The sequence below is a fragment of the Podospora pseudoanserina genome, chromosome 1, assembly GCF_035222485.1.
Source record: "Podospora pseudoanserina strain CBS 124.78 chromosome 1, whole genome shotgun sequence".
In the NCBI taxonomy this organism is placed as follows: Eukaryota; Fungi; Ascomycota; class Sordariomycetes; order Sordariales; family Podosporaceae; genus Podospora; species Podospora pseudoanserina.
In genome coordinates, this window is record NC_085920.1 from 1,568,094 (window position 1) to 1,588,589 (window position 20,496).

The 20,496-nt window shown below is 52.3% G+C and overlaps 6 protein-coding genes across 6 annotated transcripts; 2 read left to right on the forward strand and 4 right to left on the reverse strand.

Moving 5' to 3' along the window:
- Positions 1–96: 96 nt before the first annotated feature.
- On the reverse strand, positions 97–2,441 carry FCY21 (Purine-cytosine permease fcy21). Its single transcript, XM_062941680.1, has 3 exons — positions 1,707–2,441; positions 1,420–1,636; positions 97–1,368 (listed from the first exon to the last, which is right to left on the reverse strand). The coding sequence occupies exons 1-3, from the start codon at positions 2,247–2,249 to the stop codon at positions 257–259; spliced, it is 1,872 nt and encodes a 623-aa protein (XP_062804562.1). The 5' UTR covers positions 2,250–2,441; the 3' UTR covers positions 97–256.
- Positions 2,442–3,660: 1,219 nt separating this feature from the next.
- DUS3 (tRNA-dihydrouridine synthase 3) lies at positions 3,661–7,290 on the reverse strand. Its single transcript, XM_062941681.1, has 2 exons — positions 4,053–7,290; positions 3,661–3,988 (listed from the first exon to the last, which is right to left on the reverse strand). Exons 1-2 carry the CDS (start codon positions 6,125–6,127, stop codon positions 3,901–3,903), a joined length of 2,163 nt encoding a protein of 720 aa, XP_062804563.1. The 5' UTR covers positions 6,128–7,290; the 3' UTR covers positions 3,661–3,900.
- Positions 7,291–7,649: 359 nt separating this feature from the next.
- Positions 7,650–9,386, forward strand: QC764_104440 (uncharacterized protein; the record flags this gene model as incomplete). The annotated part of the gene is made up of 1 exon (XM_062941682.1): positions 7,650–9,386. One exon carries the CDS (start codon positions 7,650–7,652, stop codon positions 9,384–9,386), a length of 1,737 nt encoding a protein of 578 aa, XP_062804564.1.
- A 301-nt stretch (positions 9,387–9,687) lies between these two features.
- On the reverse strand, positions 9,688–11,070 carry RCF2 (Replication factor C, subunit RFC4; the record flags this gene model as incomplete). The annotated part of the gene is made up of 2 exons (XM_062941683.1): positions 9,688–10,370; positions 10,431–11,070. The coding sequence occupies 2 exons, from the start codon at positions 11,068–11,070 to the stop codon at positions 10,282–10,284; spliced, it is 729 nt and encodes a 242-aa protein (XP_062804565.1). The 3' UTR covers positions 9,688–10,281.
- Positions 11,071–12,153: 1,083 nt separating this feature from the next.
- Positions 12,154–12,540, reverse strand: QC764_0005500 (uncharacterized protein; the record flags this gene model as incomplete). The annotated part of the gene is made up of 2 exons (XM_062939783.1): positions 12,154–12,162; positions 12,355–12,540. 2 exons carry the CDS (start codon positions 12,538–12,540, stop codon positions 12,154–12,156), a joined length of 195 nt encoding a protein of 64 aa, XP_062804566.1.
- Positions 12,541–15,197: 2,657 nt separating this feature from the next.
- Positions 15,198–20,104, forward strand: SFP1 (Transcriptional regulator of ribosomal biogenesis proteins). The gene is made up of 4 exons (XM_062941684.1): positions 15,198–16,974; positions 17,119–18,210; positions 18,272–18,452; positions 18,514–20,104. Exons 1-4 carry the CDS (start codon positions 16,370–16,372, stop codon positions 18,652–18,654), a joined length of 2,019 nt encoding a protein of 672 aa, XP_062804567.1. The 5' UTR covers positions 15,198–16,369; the 3' UTR covers positions 18,655–20,104.
- Positions 20,105–20,496: the final 392 nt, after the last annotated feature.

Here is a 20,496-nt window from a genome sequence, read left to right on the forward strand (position 1 = left end):
CTCGCAAATTCCGACTTCTCCCAATAATGAACATTTCCTTCCAGCCAACACTCTCTTACTCTTGGCTTTCCAACAGAGTAGCACTCACAGAGCTCAAAGTTCCAAGAGGATATATCGACGAAAAAGATTGGAAACATTTTTGGCCGAACATCATGTGTTATTCCAGGGAGACTAACCGCCGCTATCACATATACCTCAAAGATTCTCCTCCAGATTCGTTTCATCATAGTTCATATACATCAAAACACTCCAGCACTCATCTCCCAAAACAACTCCCTTCAACAGCCCTCAGAGGAATATATGTGATGAAAGTAAAAGCAAAACCCAGCCAAACACCCACATCAGCGCCGTGCCCCTCCCCGCCACACAACCTAGCAATCACCCCCGTGTACCATTCCTGAGACATCCCCAGAGCAACACCCACAACGCCAACCAGGCAAGAAGCAATGGCTGCGAACCCCGGTGGTAAAAGCTCTGGCTTGTGAATATCCCCCACATCATACCCTGAAAATCCACGTAGTCCTCCGCGGAATAAAAAGTGTTCCACAAGGGCAATGGCAATATAGATCGAAAGCCAATATCCCGTGCTCAACACGAATGTCTCGAGCCAGGTTTCGAAGAGGTTGTACCCAGGAATACCAATCCCAACATACACTGCCGTCCCAAAGATAGTCCACACGAAGCGCGGCACTTGCTGAGTCTGTTTCGCCAATGCCTGCAACGAGAATGAGACCGAATAGATATTGGGGCAGTTGGTCGCAATGATCGAGAGCGCCACCAGGATAAGACAGGCCTTGTCAAACCCAGGTTCAACATTCGGCGTCAACACAGCCGCCATGAGACCTCCAACACCTGCGTTCTCATAGTGCTTTTGGTATTCCTCATTCTTGACCAGAGCCGTAGAAATAGCAGCCCCGAGGAGCATGACAAATATAAGAGGAAACGTCAGTCCAGAAAACACCCAGAGAAAGGTAGACCTGGTTGATCGTGTCGAGGGCTGATAGACACTATAATCAGCCGAGTATGCCGACCAACCGACAGCAAACCCAAATACAGCTCCGATGTATGAAAGAACAGCTCCCCTCTCACTTGGCCCCGTGGCCAGAGGCAGGAGGCTGTCGAACTCTCCGGATTTTATGAAAGCTCCCATGACAACAAGAAAAACCACAAAGCACGGAATCCACGCGTACCGTTCGTAAAAGTGAACAGCTTTGTAACCCAACAAGCAGATAATCAGCGTTGCCAAAGACACAATGAGAATCCCGGCCCAGCCGGGAATATCAGGGTTGACGGCCTTCAACAGCTGAGCTCCAACGATGGCATTGACAGATGCCCACCCAAGACAGGTGATAATCTGAAATATCGCGACTACCTTGGGTCAGCAGCTATGGTTATTCACACAGAACTTGGACGACTCACTAAGTTTGACCGCATAATGTCCAAACCAAAACCTGGACAGAATAATCTGTCTTAACCCAAACTTTGGCCCAAAAAGTGCAAAGAAGCAAACGGGGAGAACTCCGAGTATGTTGACGAGTACAATAATCAACGCGGCATCCACAAAGCCCAGTCCAAAGATTGGCACGGCCACGGCCCCCAGAGCAAAAGTAGGCATCCCCATGTTGGCTGCCAGCCACTATATTCACAGCTTATGTCAGTCTTTGAACTTGTATCGTATATTTGGGTTAACAGAAGACAGGACCTACCACGCCGCCCATCTTGGAAGCCCTTGTATCTCTCCTCTCATCCTCCGGCACCCGCTCAACACCCCGCTCTTCCACGCCATAACTACCGGCAAACCTTTGAAGCCTAGAAAAGAACCAGCTCTTGTCGCTCTCAAGGACAACACCTTCTCTGCTGCTGGAAGCGGTGATGAAACCTTCATCGCCGGTGTCTGATGCGCGGGTCTTTTCGTGGGTGTAACTTTCGATGTCCGTTTTCGACTGCGGTGGAAATGTGGACAGGCCCATTGTGTTGCTATTCGAACAAAAATATAGTGGATAAATACACCAGGAAAACTTAGATACTGCCGGTAGTCTAAGAACACAGGCCCTGGAAAGGATGTAAGAATACAAGGGGAAGTCCTCAGAACTGGAAAGCACAGGGCAACCTAACGTAGCTGCCTTGCAGATATATGTATTCTGATATTCAGGAAAAGAACTCTGCAGGGAAGGAACTTTGCAAAGGTGGGAAAGAGGGACAGGCAAGGTGGTGAAGGGAATCACTGCATAAGGCCAAGAGACACGCATGCTCGCCCCTTCCTTCCATGCTTCTGCCCGTGGCCATGGTGACTACGGGCTGCTGTGTATCGCGGAACAGATGCATGCCATCGGCTGCATGGTGATAACACTCTTTCCTCGGTATAGTAGAGGGGAAGTGAAGATGATGATGGCCCGGGTTACCCCAACAACGCCACTGTGTCTCAGTTCTCCCGGTTCGCCCCGGGGCTCTGGGTTAGGAGACTCGTCGGTTGACGGTTGACTGGAATGTAGTCAACATTCATGAGCACTACATCAAGATAACCACCACAAAGATCATCACTTAAGAGGAGAAGCCCCGTGCAACCGCACGTCAGCACCACCCCAACCACAAAACCACGTTGTCGACCTTCCACTGGTCCGCTCGCAAAAACGAAAAAAAATCCCATCATCACACACAGCCTTTTCCAGAACCAAGAAACAATAACAAGCGCCATGTTTGCCCCCTCCAGCGTCAAGCCAGACCTACCCGTCCACCATGTAAGCTTTTGTCCCACGTTGCACACCCCATACCAAGCCCGCGCCAATATATTCCCTCTCCACGACATGAAGCTATACCCCCAAGATGGAGAACCAACCGCAGTAAGCAGCACCCTCGCATCTCATGCAATGCAAGCGCACCTCCTTCTGGTACTTTTACCCATCCATGCCCAAAGTCCTGGATCTAGTAGTGATGATAAGATGGCCCCAACTTCCCATCCCACTGCCGGTACCTTTGTCATTGGTCTAAAACAATGTTACACGCAACTAAACAGAAAATAGAAGAAACGGGAAGGAACCGCCCCTCAACTCCCGGATTCCCTTCCCGCGTCTATCTACTATACTTTGCCTTTTAGATCCGAGCAGTCAAATCAGGAGCTTTGGTAAATCTTACCGTAGACAGGTGGGTGGTATATGACGGGTGCTGTGAGATTTTAGTCAAGGGGAGCTAGTAAGTGAGAGTGTTACATACACAAAACCGACATACCCAGATCTCACCTAGCTTGGCTTTACAGATCAACAAGATGACAAGCCGATCACCGACTTTTGCATTTCGCAATGAACCCTTCCAAAGGACCTATCCCACTAATCCAAGCTTGATCGCCATCTCAAAAGAACTCACTCGTCTATCTCCAACATATCCCCTTCTCTGCCAGGATGCAGTGTAACCACCACAACCCTCCCTCCTGGCCCCCATGTCTTGTTTCGCCTTGTCTCGTCTCTCTTTTCCTCTTGTATACACTCGGCCCGCCTCACCGCTTCTCTCCCCCCCCCCACTCTCTCTCTCTTTTCAAGTTGAAACAGAAACATCTCATCTCACTGACGGTTGTCCTACCAAAAACACGTTTGGATCGAAAGACCCCAAGGAACATATAGAACAAATCCCAGTCTCGGATCTTAATTGGACAACGCACACACCACTGGGTTCACAGAAGAAAAGGGGGGTTTTGATACAGCAGATAATACCACCGCAGAAGAGTGCATTGCATACATGCTGTCTACTTTGACATTACATCCAACTTGCCATATCTCGCTGCCAAATCTGAGGTTCCAAAAACCTGTCATGTGCGACCATAACCCTCAGCCTCGGCATGATTTCCCCCCCTTTTTCTCATAGCGTACAACCTTTACATCACCCACCCCACCCATAAGACAAGCTCTCTCAACCCTCCGCCTCGATCTCATACGAGTTTGACTTGTGCTTAGGCGTAAAAGAAAACGTAGCAGGTGCCGGGCCGAGGAACATCTCACTAGAATATCAAACAAAACATCAGCAAACAGCCCCACAACAGATCGAAACTGACATGAACAAACCTGATCTTGATCCAATCCTTATAATCCTTACTCGCAAGCAACGTCTCAAGCTCATTTCTTCCCTTGTACGCCGGCGGCCTCTCATTGATACTCGGCGGCAGATACTCCAGCAGCCCAATAGGAACATACCGGCTGAAGAAGCTCAAAAACTCCAGCAGGAACCTCCTCGTGTAGTTGATCCCCAGCTCGTCTGACCCCCAAGCCTCCATTCCATACCGGGCAAATTTCTCAATGTACCCCAACCGCTCCGTGGCCGACTTGTCCAGGTACTGACCAGTCTGGATCTCCTCGTAGATCCAGGGCTTGATGATCGCTCCTCTGCCAATCATGACCGTGTCCACCTTGGCGTTGTCGACGTGGTCAAAGTAGTCAATGTGCGAGTAGCAATCGCCGTTGCCAATGAAGAACATCCTCCCGCCATTGGGTAGAGTTCGTTCATCGACTTCGCGAATGGTGTCGGTGAGGCTGTCAGTTTTCTCGTTCAAGCGCTTGATCATGGCGGCCGTCTCAGCGATGTACTCCCAGTTGGCCGCGCGGGTGTACCGTTGCTGTCTTGTTCGGCCGTGAAGCGTCACAGCCGCGCAGCCGGGAGCTCCCAGAATATCACGATGCTCCTCACTGCCAAGGGCGAGCCTCTCGATGTTCTTTTGGGCCGTGAACTTGTCATCACGGACGCCCATTCTGATTTTGGCCGTGATGGGAACGTCATCAGAGACGGCGTTCATGCCTCTGATCATACGCTCCAGCTTGGAGGGAGCATCCAAGAGGGCAGATCCAGCACCCGACTTGTAGAGCATGTCAATCGGGCAGCCGCAGTTTAGATCGATCAGCCGGAGATGTGGGAGGAAACGAGCCAAGGCTTCGGTAGACTTGATGGCAACCCAGGGAACGTTGGCTGCAATCTGAGCGCCAAACTTGAGATCCTTCGAGTTGTCGTAACCTTGAGCAACGGGCCCATCGCCATTGAAGCGAGGGGGTGTGGTCTCACTCTTGTGGGCTCTCATCAGAGTCCAGTCAGACTTGGCACCCTGGAGTAAGGGCATGCCCATGGCCATTTCCGAGTAGGTCAACTCGCATCCCAAGTCGACGCAAAGACGGCGGAATGGCAGGTTCCCTTGGGTTGTCAAGGGCGCCAAAGCCGGTGTTTCCCTTCCAAAGTAAAGCCTCTTCTTCTCCGAGGGCTTAAAAGGTGGCTCGACGTACATTGCCCTGTAGTCCAGCGCCTCAGCACCGCCATCCTTTTGCTTGTGGTGATGGTCACGGAAAATCTGAGTATCTTTTTCCAGCCATTTTAGATACTTGTCCGACTTTTCAAACTGGACTCGTTTCCGGGAGAGGTCAATCTTGATCTGGCCTTCCACGTTGTTCACCACCTCGGTATTGGCGTCACCGGTATCCCCATCGTCGGGGTAAGTGTTGCCATCTTTGTCTGTGAGAACTAGCTCCTTGCGCCCATCTTCGTGCTCGACCTCCTTGCTATGACTTGACACAAACAAGCAACGCCAGCCAGACGGGCACTTTCCAAATTTCTCAAGAGTAGGGCATTTTCCTCCAAAGGTTTCCAGGTCTGCACGGCGGCCCTCCTTCAGGTACTTTCGGATATCATGGAGGCCATTGCACCTCTCACCAAACTTGCAAGACCTGGGAGAGAACTCGGGAGTCCAGGCAACGGAATTGCAAAGGCGTTGAGCATCAGAAAAGGTGCCAAAGGTTCTCTCCTTGTTTTGGCCTGTCTTCTTTTTCCTCTTTCCTCCTTTCCCAGCATCGCGACTATCTCCTTGCTGCTGGTGTTCAATGGTGCCTCTTCCCTCAGCCTCATCATCATCAAAGACATCGGGCACAACAACCTTTGCCGACTGACCAGGGGCGACGATAAGGTACTCGGCCTTGATGGGGGCGACACCCTTCACTCTGTCCACAGGCGACTTTTTCGTTGTGCCGTTTTGAGTTTCAGCAGACTCATCAAACCTCTGTCGCTTAGAAGCTGGCTCATCATGAGTGGGTTCCTGCTGCTCAGGGGTGGCCGTATCGTGAATCTCATCCTGCGACCGCTTCGTTGACTCCTGGGGCTCCATGATCACTTTTCGGATTGGCGATTCTCTCGACCCGGATGTCAACAACTGTGTCTCCGCCGGCAAACGTGAGGTGACGAATTGTCCAATCTGAGATCAAGCTTGCTTTTTTTTTTCTGCCGTCCACTGGAAGTGGGCTGAACGCTTGCAGTTGCAGAGCTCTGAAAGACTTTACCCCACAGCGGGGTTTGACAAGCAGTTGGGTGGGTGCAACACTTGCGGTCCTGCGTTGCTGCTGTGAAGGCGGGAGTTGCTCATGGAGTGGGGGCCAGATCTCTTTTGCAACCAGGAATCTCAAAAGCCCATTTTGAAGCTCACCGCTCATTGGGCATGTCTCCAAATCGAAGGTTCTGCCGAATCTTCTATGGATGAATAGCACAAGTCGGACGAAACCTTACAAAAAGCTTTTAGCTGTTTTCCCCTGGCGGGCATCTCCACACTTCGGCCTCGCCCAGTGCGCCCGGCTCGCCGGCAGTTCACCCTTCGGCCGGGGTCAGTTTAGGGAGCGGGATCGGATCTGGAACAAAACAAATTGAAACGCCGCTTGATGGATACGGCAGCCGATTGGTTTAGTTCCCGAAGACTGGCAGCTAACAGTCCACCAAGCGGGCCAGCTTAGAGATCGTACCGTAACAAAGATCTTAATCCCACGTCAGGACGGCTTTCTGAGAACCGAGACCGAGCGTTTGCTCCTGTCGTCGTGTGCCTTTGCCACTAATGATTTGAGATCAAGAATTGTCAAACCAGGTGAAAAGATGTTCCGGAACAAGGCTTATACGAACTGAGTCTTCAAAGGTGCCATATGTAACCACGGGACGAACAGCATGAGGACCGATATAGCATGTCATCTCCGTAGCCAGACCTCCGCTGTTCTTGGATCCATATGCCGCCGAGTGGGGGTCCGGAACCTGCCTCTGGCCTTAATGATGACCTGGCAGGTGATGTGAAGACGGGCACTCGGGGAGTTGTATCCCCGATCTGAGAGAGGTTCCTCGCATTCCTCTCTGATCCAGACATACCCAGAAAATGAAGCTTGTCAGAGATCATGAGCCGATGTTGCGCAAACGCGAGACGAATGGTCCTCTTGCTTGGGGGTGGGGGTACCACACCCAATCAGGGGCACTTCAATGCCCGGTTACGTCTCGGGCGGTGTGGGCGGCACCTAGGGTTCTCCACGTTGTACGAACAATACAGGGGGTCTCAGTTAGGGAAAACGCGAAAACGACGGCGCCATTCAGGGCTGACATCTGTGACATGCTCCCGCTGCAGACTACCTTCCAATTCCATTCGTGGTTTATCCAGTCCTGCATCGCCCACCTCTGCCACCACCTTAGCCAGCGTCACTGCCCATCGCCTCTTCTCTCCCCCAAACTCCCCGCGATTTGCAACAAGAGACCAAAAGAAAATAAGCTGCCGATCGAAGCTGTCACTGAAACCACTTGCAAGCGTCTGTGGTGTCGTTCAAACGACGAACCCCGCCGCCCCCGTGTCGTCCATGCTTGAGCAATGATCATTCGACCCCACAATGGCTGACCAGGCCAGAGCAACATCACGAGACAAGACGCCGCAGTCATCGCACAGCAAGAACAAGGTTGTGCGCTCACAAAAGATATCCCAGGTGACGTCGCCGACAGAGCCGCGCGCTCCGACCCCATTAGGGGGAGATCTCTACGACCACAGCCCCGTCCAGGACCGTCCGCCGATACCCCGCTCCCATACACCAGGCCACCTCTCGTCTCGAAGTCAAGACCGTCGAAACCAGTCTGGCGATCTCGCCCTCCGCCAGCGCTCCCAGTCAGCAGCAGGCCACACCTCGTCCCGAGCCGCTGCGGCAGGCATCCCACACTCCTACTCAACCACCTCCTTCTCCAGCAACCCTTCCGCAAGCAAAGCCCCTACCCCCAACTCAGCGCCCCCGTCCCGCCAGCCAACCATAACCGAGAATGGCGACAACAATAGCACCAGCAGTCTTACGGTCAACCTCACCCTCGGCCGCGACAGAGGCGATTCGGGCGCCTCGGCCGGAAGCGGCAAGGAATCCACGACCTCCACCACCCATCCCCGAAGACCAACCAACCTCCGCTCCACCTCCGCCATAGCCGGCGGCGGTCGTCCCCCAGGCGGAAGCCATGCCGCCCCTTCCCACCCCCGAGTCGGCACCGGCCGCGGCCAACCCGCCAAAGGCGCCGAAGTCTTCACCCCTTTCCCCCCTTTAACAAACCCCAAGACCGCCCCCGACGTTCTCGCGGCCCCATCATCAGGAATGTACTGGTCCCGCGCACCCACCTCGGGCACCCCCCATACCGCCCTCCGCGCTCACACCACCACCCTCGTCGGGAGCAACGTCTTTGTCTTTGGCGGCTGCGACTCAAGAGCCTGCTTCAACGAGCTATACGTCCTCGACGCCGACGCCTTTTACTGGTCCACCCCCCACGTGGTAGGTGACGTCCCCGTCCCCCTCCGCGCAATGACTTGCACGGCGGTCGGCAAGAAACTAGTCATATTCGGAGGCGGCGACGGCCCGGCTTACTACAATGACGTCTACGTCCTCGACACGGTCAACTACCGGTGGTCAAAGCCCAAAATCATGGGGTCTGACCAGCCCGGACGAGTCCCCTCCAAACGTCGAGCCCACACGGCATGTCTGTACAAAAGCGGGATTTATGTTTTTGGCGGTGGGGACGGGGAAAGAGCGTTGAATGACATTTGGCGGTTGGACGTGAGCGACTTTGGTAAGATGAGCTGGAAGCTGGTGTCTGGCCCGTCTCCGAGTTCGTCAACAACATCAGTGACGGACAGGGAAATCCGCCCCAAGGCTAGGGGTTACCACACTGCCAACATGGTCGGGTCCAAACTGATCATTTACGGGGGCTCAGACGGGGGGGAGTGTTTCAACGATGTTTGGGTCTACGACGTGGAAACGCACGTTTGGAAGCAGGTCAACATCCCGGTTACGTACCGGCGGCTGAGCCACACGGCGACGATAGTGGGGAGTTATCTCTTTGTGATTGGGGGGCATGACGGGAATGAATACAGTAATGATGTGCTGCTGCTGAATCTGGTGACGATGGGGTGGGACAGGAGGAAGGTGTATGGGCTGCCGCCGAGCGGGAGGGGGTATCACGGGACGGTGTTGCACGACAGTCGGTTGTTGATGATTGGGGGGTTTGACGGGAGTGAGGTTTTTGGGGATGTTTGGGTTTTGGAGCTGGCGGTGCACGCTTATTATAGTCAGATTAGTCATTTTACGATTGAGATTTAGGGAGGGGAAGAGGCTTTTCCAAGATGGAGAGTCTTATGGATTGGAAAGAGGCTTTGTTCGTTTTGGGGCCATGTATCAAAGCGAGATGTTTTTTGGGCCTTTTTGTTTTTGGACAGTTTATTGTTTTGTTATCTTTTTTTTTTATTTCCCCTTTACATGTTTACGTTTCTGAAAAAGAGGAGAGCAGCGATTCGGGAAAATGGGCTGGGCAAAGAGGTCGGTGGCAGGGCAGGGTTGATTTGAAAGACTGTTTATCATGTCCGTAACTTTTCTGAGAGCCTCACAGTCTAAGAGTCTCTTCATTCAAGAGACGAAACATAAAACACTAGAAATATTGCAAAAGATATCCTATACATCGTAGTCATCTCTGTAAATTTACTGCTGCTAGTCAAAGCACAACCATCCTCCTTTTGAATAGTATCCCCATGCTCCTCACTTTGCTCGCCATGCCATGCAATTCATTTCTTTCTGTCCCACCCAAAAGGCAAAAAAAAAAAAAGACCAACAAGAATCATTTCATAACAACAAGTAGTCATACAGAGAAGAACGAAACGGTAGAAAGCAAACAAATCCCAGAACGCCACCAAGAGACAAAGTTTATCTGTGTTGGGTAGAACGTTTCTTTTTGCCCACAGCAACCCGGGGAAAAGTAGTAAACCTCCTTCAACACCCAATAAAACCAAAAAAAGAGAAAGATCCAGATCCGTAATGTAAGGAAAAGAAGAAGGGCGAGATTTTTTGTCGTTGTTGTACAAGACTAGAAGCCATGATGGCTCCTAAAAGGTGGACGGCGTTGATGAACGGGTATCATCAAGAGTCGCTGTACCGTAAGGATTATTCGAGTCCGAAAAGCCGGATAGATCGTGTCGTGAGATTTGAGAATGAAGGGAGTTGCTTAAGAAGCAGGGGCCTTCTCCTTCTTCTCAAGAGCAGCCACGTGCTTCTTCTGCTCGGCCAGTCTGCGCTCCTCAGCCTCGACCATATCTATTACCATATTAGCTTCCGTTTCGTACCCACTCAGATTCTTATTAAAAAAAGACATACCCTGCCACAAGTTCTGCCCCTCATAATCCTCCTTCCTCACCCTCTTCTCAATCAGATGCTTGTGCTCCGGATCCTCCGGATCAACAACCATAACAGTCTCCCACCTCCCCTTGCCCGCCTTCGCATCCGCCGTCTCAAACGCGGCGGTAGCAATCAGCACCGCCAGCGTCAACCCCTGGGCGTACATTCTCGCCTGCACCAGCTTCTGGCTTCCGCTCAGATACTTATTCTTCCCCACCATCGCCAGCGCGAGGCCCATCGCCGCAATCCAAGATGTGAACACAATAGAGTACCTGTTCTCCCGTCCCCAATCCATCAGCTTCTCCGTGTCACTCTTGGCCGCGGCGCGAGCCTCGGCGGCCGCCTTGTGGGAGGCGTCCATGTAGTTGTACATGGAATCATGCGAGCGCTGGAAGTCGATGGAGTATCTCTCGGCCCAGACGATGGCGCCAAAGGTGCCGGTCGAGGTGACGAGGAAGGAGCGGAAGGGGAGGGTGAGGTTGCGGATGGTGGGGTAGCGCTTTGAGCCGGCGATTACACCACCCAGACCGAGGGCGAGGCCGACGGAGCCGCCGATGAGACCACCCTTGAGGACGACCTTGAAGTGGGCATCTTCCTCTTCCTTGGAGATGATCTTCATGGTGGTGGTTTTTTGGGGGGGAAGGGTGGTTGGGTGGAGACTGAAGAGGTGGTTGTTGGAAAAGTGATTGGGTGCCTTTAGGAGGTGATTGCCCGTTTGCGCGCCGTCCAAAGACAGGTGTAATAGTTGGAGGTTTAGGAAGGTGAATAGGCAGGTAGGTTCAGAAACCGACAAGGCTGTGAGGGTTGTGGTGGTGGTTTTGTTCTTTGGCAGGCGGTGGCGTGTGAGAAAATAAATCGTATGACCGGAGCTCGTTTGAGACAACTGCGTGATGCAGAATCAGCGCAGTGACGATTGGATCTCCGGTGGGAATAAAGGTGGATCCTGTTATTAACTTTTTGCTTTGGTAAGGAAAAAAAGGCGGGTTGCGGCGATGGCCTCCTTCTCTGATGCACCAAGTCTAGCAGTGATATCTGAATGCTAGATATCGCTCTTATATCATCTTCTTCGAGATATCTCGCAAAAAGCCCAAGGCGCGAGTGCTGGGAGATGGCCACAGGGATAATGACACAATTGACAGGTCCTGCCAAGCAAGAGGTCTTGGTGATGTCAGCGGTTCGTTGCTGACTTTTGTCAAAATTTCCCGAGCCTTCCCCGCCGGCTCTCGCCGTCGAGGGAAGCACGGACCACGTCCCTGGAAAATGGAGGGGTTTTAAGTGGTGGGTTCAATTCCAGCACTTTTAAACATGCCGGTCAAAGTCCGAAAAGTCACTCAGAAGCAGCCTGTTGCTGACATGGTCATCAATGCAGTCCCGAATGCTCGCGAGACTTTGAGAGCCTCTCAGTGACACTTGCTTGGCATAAGACTCATCGGTCAGGCCAGACGCCCCGGGCACAATTTCTCCCGGCGCAACCGTTCCTCAAAGGCCCGATCCGCCGGGGCAGCAGCTCCGATTCCGATCGGCAAAAGCCGGCTGGCGGTTGTCGGACGGTGAAACCTCAACCGGCTCAGTCACATCTCCGGTCGCTATCGGGTGTTTTGTTTCACCGGCAGGCAGGCAGTCGGCTTGCTGACTATTCATTCAACTCCAAATCAACTTGGATGTCATGTTGAGCTTCGCCCCCACGCAGCATCAGAATGTCTCAACGGGACTGGTCCAGATGTTTGTTTGGCAGCTATTACCAGTCAATAGAGGTCAGCTGCGTGTTCGTTCCCACTGCCGTGCTGTCCGCCTGCCGGAGCATCAGGACATTTTTAGGGGTCTGGAAACAATGCGGCCGACGCTCTAGACCATCAGGGAGGCCGCGTTTGCTGTGACAAATGGAAATCTGGACAACACCCACCGTCCGCGGGCGAAATAGGGGTCTTGCCGTGTCTTCTCTTGCCCCAGGACGCTCGCCGGCTGAGCGGACCGATTCCGACTCAACCTGTTTGCTTTGCTCCGCGGGCGTCTTTTGCTGGTTGATGGTACCAGATCGACCCGTTGTCGTTGTCAATGCCCATGTATGTAGACTGTGGGCCAAAGTCATGCGTTTGTCGGATGGTGAACATGTCCCCAAAAACGATCGGCTCGGGGTCATAACTATTTCTCTCAGTGGTTGGCCCAATGCTACGTTAAATTGAGTTTATCCGGCAGTGCTTGAGAAAATGTGGTGAACCTTTGGAGGCAGGGGTTCATCAGTGCTCGCCCTAGCGGGATTAGCCTCCGCGTGCTTGCGAGACTTTGAAAGAACGGTTCCGAAAAACAACTTCGTGGCTCCATCCAACTTCAGCTGTCACGGCCCGAAAGGTAGCTCCATTGCATCGTTGTGCTAAGAACCTAGGCTGGGAAATATCAAGGAGCCAAATCCAGCTCCTAGAGGACACTTTGACGTGCTCAACTTTGACGGGTAAGAAAAAGAAAGTCTATCTGCATGTGAGAGCTCACCCACAGGCTGCCAAGAGACCGTTTAGCCAGAGACATGAGCTACTCGGTACACAGTGCAGGTTTGCCTCCCGTTCGATAAGTCAAGTCAGAATGCGCTCACACGACATCCCGCGAAACAAGGTTGTATTTCGAGAGTAACGCTACTGGATATGTGATATCTACCGAGTTGACGTTTGGATGATGGAACATGCCCATTCATACCAAACCCCCCTCACTCGGCAGGCATCTCAAATACCCGGGTGAAAGCCGATCTGATATCTCCAAATTCCTTGCATTGTCCTTGGGCCAAGGGCCGACTATTATCATCATGACCAGGTTTTTGAGCCAAACGCAACCCTTGGCACCGTTGGAAACGCAATCTTCTTTTTGGAAGCATAGCTTGCGAATGATGATAAGCTGATAAGACGTTGCGACGTCAGGCCGTTGAAGCGTGCATGCTGCTCGCTAGTGTGCAAAGCATCGGATCAGCAGAAAAGCGCTGCGAGATGCTGACGACATTGGTGGAGAGGCCGATATCATGTTTCGAGTTGATCTGTCTGAGATGAAGGTTGCAGTTTTGCGCCAAACCGAGCGAGGGGGGTGGACGCCTTGTACGAAATAGGCATTTTCTTCCTGTTCTCGACCTAGATTGAGCACTTAATCTGGTGTAGGCCTTTCCTTTGGGCCGGTGTTGCTCTAATAACATCGCTAGTGAGGTGATTGCAATGGTGAACAATCTCGATCGTCGTTCTGTTGGCACTTCTTTGGGGAGTACCCTGTAAGACGTGCCGTGCATCTCGAAGACTTCGACATCATGTATTGTCCTGGCCTGTGCTTGTCCATGTTCCACCAGCAAGACAAGCATTGACAGCACTTCGCATTTCTCCACCGAACCGCATTCTAGACTCTTATTATTGTCAATGTCGAGCCTCAGGAGCCAAATGCGTGTCGAGAACGGCAGAAGCGTGCTAAGAAGTTGTTAGGTATAGGTAGTATGATTGGAGTGGGGCCAATGGTGATATCACAGAATCAACACCCTATGCTACAGTGTACTACTGTGTACCTTTGGCACAGTCTCAACCAGCAGTCTCAACAAGCTGAGATGGTTCCTGGGACCCATTTCCAAGAGCAGGGAAGTGGTCAAAACAACCTTGATTCTTGAGTCAGTTGTGAGCGTGACTACCAGGATGTTGCCGATGTCTAGGCACGCTCTCCACCAAAGGGCAAGACGGCAACATACCTTGCAGTAACTTTGAGCCTCAAGCCTCTGCCCTTGAATCTGAGCCCGTTTGACGGGAGTGGACCTATCCAAGCTCAGCTTTGGCCGACAGTTGGCATACCGACTGATCAATGAGGGGATGTAAGCCGGCACTTGTTGAGTTTTCGAGAAGCTTGAATGGAGATGAACATCAGAAAGGGCTGGGAATACTCCGCTAGCCGAGGCCCAGGGGAAACTTCGACAAGGCGTGGAATCTCTGGAATGGTGATGCCGCAAGTCGAGCATGGGACGACCTCGTTGTCTCGTTGGTGCCCCTCCACTTTAGACCTGCCAGTTTCAGCGGGCGGTGAGTGTACAGCAGGGTCTCGAGAGTGGCCCGAATTCACATGACACCAGCGGCTGGTTACACCAAGCGACTTGGACACTTGGTAACTCTGGCGTTTATGCGAGTGATTGGCGCGGCAATGAATTATTCGCAGTGAATCAATGGCTGAAGAGGCGGGAGAAACTACCAGTGAATCTCGAGAGAACAAGAGGGGAAAAGGGTGACGGGATTGATGGCTGTGTGGCACAATTGTAGATCGATGGGAGATCAACGCGCAGGTCCCAGGTCCGCGACGACTACCGACAAGGCAAGATGAATCCGCACAGTGCAAGACCAAGGCCAACAATCACGGTGCCTCCACATCTTGCCCCTGTCTAGCAACCTTCCAAACCGCTGGTACCGGAGGACATTGGGCATGCTTCCGTTTGATTTCCACGCGCAACACCCGCACACCCGCAAGAGAGATGAGAAGACAGTTACACTGCATCTGTCGATGGCAAGTAATCCCACGCACTTGGCAGTGACACATGGAAGCGGGCTACGGCGGTATAGCAAATTGCCAGACGTGGCCAGGATCGCTGGAAATGCTCGTCATAAACTAATAAACTTGTTGGAGTTGTGTTGTGGTCAAGGTACCGTTTACCGTAGTCGGCGTTAGCAGATGGCAAGGACACTGTCCGTCTCAGGTCTGTTAGTGCCTTCCCAGCCTGCCGCCATAACCATATCTTTGTTGCGCCTGCCCGCATGACCTCGAACTCTTTCCATTCCTGCCTTATGCTCATGTCTGGTTGAGCTCTCTCTGCCTCCCATTTCGTATCTTCTTCTCGTCCTCTGTCTCTCCTTCTCACGGCCCCCTCCCCACCATCATTGATACTGGTCCATTACTCCAGTCTGTCTCCAGCTGTTAGTACTTTCCCTCCTCGTCATCAGTATCCTCTTTGAACCCGCCACCTACCACCCAAGGCCGCCGTTTGCCCACCTCCACCTGTCTCTTGTCTGTCTCCAGCTGTACAGTACATTATTACCGAGGTGTACGAATCCCGTACTCGGTTCCCTACCGCCACGCCTGTCTGTTCTCGCAGGTGCTTTCGGCTCTCGGGCATACTGAGCCTGCGATTGATCTGCACGCCATTTGCCAAGACATCGGCTTCGAGAAGCCCAGGGGCGCCCCTCAAATACCGCCGAGTCTTATATCCATCGCTACCTCAAAGGGGCGTGAAAAAGAGTCACCATTACACCCTCATAAACACCACCGAGGCACCACCGAACCATATCTTATCCTCGACGGTACTCCTCTGGGCTGTTGTGGCTGGCGCGCATGGCTCTGTGATACCCTCTGTCGACAGCAGGAATTAGTCATTGGCCGTACCACGGTCCCCTAACAGGCCTAACACTTACACACGATTTCTGTTTCTTGGCGGTCGATTCTGAGCCGCTGAACGGTCGACCCCCAACAAGCGGAACCGACGCCGTTATAACTCGCTGACCCTAGCCTTCAAGCCTGAATCCACTGGGGTCAAACGCCTCCAGAAAGAACGCGACGCCCCCGTGCCTGTGGGCTACGAAGTACTGGGTGGTTGACCTTCCAGGTTGAGAGTGCGTGCCGAAACTCTAGCTTCAGGTCTCGCATTGAGCCGAGAGGAGCATTATTATTATAACTCGAGGTCAGCTCCCTCCCCATATGCTCTTCTTCTTTTCCTTCCGTCTCATCCTTTCCATTGAAGCCCCCCAAGAGCCCCCCCAAAACCGCACTGCTCTCCCCCACCTGGGTATTGGGCATCAAGCAGCTGCCAGCACCCCGTCGTCCAACCGTTTCCAGTGGGCACTAACTAGAGCAACAGTGGAGGAAACAACCCCTCCCGCATCCGAGGCTAGGCAGCGCTCCCCACAACAAGGCCCTCTTTTGCCATGCAACATCCCATGTCGAGTTCACTCATCAATTCCACAGCGAGCCCCGAGCCTGCGGAGCCATCGGGGACTGGCCAAAATACTCTCACAACTCTCACTAATAATATTTGTCCCAATCGCGCATCACCTTTGGCCTCTGCCTCCAGTGATTCGCCTTCCTCTCTCAACAATTCGTCGTCACGTTCACCATCTTTGACGCCTCAGCCGGCCACTCCCAAATCCCCTGCCTCTGGCCTTTTTGTCCCCGCGCCCCCAAAGTCGCATTTCGTTGACATCGCATCGCTCCCGCCTCAAGATCCCCAGAATACCGATTTTGATTTTCTGCTCGATTGCAGCGACGACGTCGCCGCCTCTGCTGCCCTGTCCAACCACGCAGCGATACCAACAAGCAACACGCCAGGTATACCAGATATCGACATGGCGACCGGCTCCGTCTACGACTCAGGCCTCGGCCGCAGTCGACAGGACTCGTTTGTCGGCGCAAGGCCCATCTCCATGACCAACCCCAATCGCACTCGCCGGGACTCGAATAACATCGGACCCGGCAGTCTGATGGGTGGTATGAGCTGGGGTGGTATCTCTTTGGGGAGTTTTGTCAAGGACGAGTAAGTGTTATCCATGTTAGCATTCTCACGGGACCTCTTTCGCGCACGCTGGTTGCGGCGCACCCCGCCACTGCGTCTACATCACTTATAACTGAAAACTTGAATCATGCTTTCGATCAGGTGTGACTGATACATACCTTGCAGGATAATGATGGCCGGCACTTCTCCATATCCGACACATCAGTCACCATCGTTCCACTCATCGTCCTATATGCCCAAGCTGGAAGCATCCTTTATGCGCGACTTTATCTGCTGCGAGACGACGTGGGATACCCTTCATGATCTGCTCCAGCATTATGAAGAGCAGCATACTAACCTCACGGGAAACTCCACGTTGGGGCCTGGGTTCGGCGGGAACTTCACGCGTGGTCCTGCCAGTCGTGCAACTTCTGTTGCACCTTCAGTCAGACCACAGCAGCCAACACAACCGATGCATGGGTTCCAGCAACAGCGCCAGCCTGGTACTGGCGCCAGCAACCTGGGCGCTGGTGGATTCGGTATGATGCGACAGCAGGCGGCTCCGGTCGCACCCAAGGTCAACCACATGTCTCACCTCAACGACGAGATGGATGCAGTTGGCGACATGGAAATGGATGATGCTGTCGGGCACATGGATATGGACGACAGCCAACGCATACAGCAGACCCGTCACCTCTTTGGTCAGCAGCAGCGACCCCAGCTTCATCTTAATGCCTCGGGGCTTCCTCATCAAGCGTTGCGCACTTCGCAGCCTCCAACACCAGCTGCTCAGAGCTTTGGATTCCAGAACAATCCTACCGTCTCTTCGGTCAACACACCAACACTGACGACTCACCAAGGCCTGCCCCAGCGCGGACAACAGTTCTCACAAGATAACGCTATGGAGGAGGATGATGATATGTCAGGCCTGCCCATGAAGCTTAACACCAACAACTTGGCGCCTCTAGGCGGTTTTCCGTTCAATATCAACAACACCATCGACGACCCTGCGAAGCGCCTTTACAGTCCCGGGGGTTCTTCGGCTCAGATGACCAGCCAGCAACGAGCCATGGAACAGCAGTTGCAAATGCAGCAGCAAGTGCAGCAGCAGTTGGTAAGCATGAATCTTGACTACAGCCAACTGCCACCGGGCATGGATCCAACCACGCTTCTTCAGCACTTCACTGCGCTGATGATGCCACCACCCGAAGAGCACAAGCCGTTCAAGTGCCCCGTCATCGGCTGTGAGAAAGCCTACAAGAACCAAAACGGCTTGAAGTAAGTAACCATTAAAACAGTGCAACCGATCCAGGTGATGTGTTGCTGACCCAAATTCTAGGTATCACAAGACACATGGGCATTCGACCCAGCAGCTCCACGAGAATGGCGACGGCACATTCTCCATCGTCAATCCTGAGACTCATGCGCCCTATCCAGGCACCCTGGGTATGGAAAAGGAGAAACCCTTCAAGTGCGAAGTCTGCGGCAAGCGGTACAAGAACCTGAACGGTCTAAAATACGTAGGCAAACACCTCACAGCAAGGTCTATAAAGCTCTGAACACTAACGTATCTTCGTCCAGCACAAGCAACACTCCCCACCGTGCGACCCGGAACTTCGAGCTCAGCAGCAGAACCTCTTTTCCAGCATGATGCAGAATCCCGCAGGATTTATGGCCATACAGCAAAACCTTCCCAATATCAACGAAGACAACACTCATTAAGCGTGGCATTCCGACTCAGTATCTCTTATGCAACAATGGTATCCTGCTGAGCGATTCGCCTCCTTATCCTACGGCATAAACATACTTGCCTTCTTCACCATTTTTTCCTGGTTCGGGTACTTTTGCATTTCTCCTGCATCATGCGGTCCGGCGTTTTCCTGGTGGTCCTAGGCGTGGGAGGGGACGACTTTTTTTTTCCGAGTAAAGCGCACGCGGGAAGGCTGTCTGCGGATCTATATACCCCAAAGCATAGACTGGATTTCAGACTGATACCCCGTTGTCCTCTTTTTGTTTCTTTCATTTTTATCCCTTTCTCCCATTGGTCCTTTCTGTTGACTGGTTTGAGGCCAATCAAAAGACTGGCCGACGATAACGATACGCACAACATAGAGGAGACCTGCTTTTTCCCCCCACCGAGACAGCGTTTTAGAGCGAGAAAGGAGAGAGCCCGGAAGAGACGAAGACCACGAACCGAACGAATACCATTAGACCGGGGGGTTCTGACGACAGCAAAAAATGGTGTTGAGAGAGTGAGAGGGAGAGGAACAAAATTGGGGTGGTGATATTTGGGATGGTTGCGGCAAGGGAAAAAAACTCGGCGCGGAGAGGTGAAGAAGGGGAGCTAACGTTATACACTCGTTATTTCACCAGTAATAATCACTAATTGAGGGCCTTGCGGCTGGACTAGCTGGGCTGGACTGGTTTAGGGGGGCTTGGGGTGTGTGTTTGGTTTTTTTTTTTTGAGAGCGCGAGGAGGCGGGAAAGAACAGGCTGTTGTGCGCGAGTGATGAAGCGAGCAAGCCAGCGAGGAGTTGGGGAGAAGGGGGATGTGTGCTTTTTTGTTTGCTGATTTTATTTGTGTTCCTTTTTTCTCTCTCTCTTATTTTCCTTGTGATTTCTCTGGCTTTCTGTGGATGGGACCCCAAAATGGCGAGGCGTATGAGGTATCAAAAAGTTTCATGGAAGGGAGACAAGTATGAGAAATGTGTGGTATGATGATGGTAGAAGGGAGGGGATAGGTATCCAAAACCTGGAGGTGAGTTTTTATCCCCCAAGATATGTTTGAGAAGATGGGGGAAATAAAGGGAGGGGGCGGGGGGGGGTAGGTGGTACAAGTTGGCGCAATGTGGTGCAAAAAAATCGGTTGGGAAAAGTACTTGTAGGTTGTTGATTTCTGTCGGTTTCTCTCTTTGTCTTCTTTTTATTTGGGTCTTTTTTTGTTTTGGGTGGAGGGGAACAGGAGATGAAGGAGGTTGCACTTGGCTTCTTCTTTTTTTGTGTATGGTGATTTTGCTTGCTTGCAATTTGCTATTTGCTGCTTGCTTGCTTGCTGATGTAAAGGTTCTTGTTCTTGTTGTTCTTGTAGTCGGTGGCTTCAGGGTTTTGGGATAAAGATAGAAATATCAAACTCTACTCTCGGTTTTAAAATACGGGCGTGATGATTCTGGAACTGCGATATGAAAATTGGTTGGTTGTGTGGAGGTAATGATGATGATGGGCCGTGTCCGAGCTGACTGACTATCTACGTGGTTTAGAGTGGAAATAGGGGGTCACTCCTTATGTTGGTTACACACACACACCTGCTTTACGCCCTTTATCCGAGGATAAGAAACAAAGCTGTGGGTTTTGCCAATCAGGATATCGTGATGCTACCTACCTAGCCTGCTCTGTATAGGTGCCTTGTACCCCGACCTGAAAGGTAAAACTTGGTTTGGTTGTTGTTGAGAAATGAATGGGAGCTGGTATACACTTGCATGTTGTGGGGTAATAACATGTTCAAGATCTATCAACCTTACTTTTGTTAAAAGACCTATCGACTGCCCTCGAAAGCCTTTATTCACA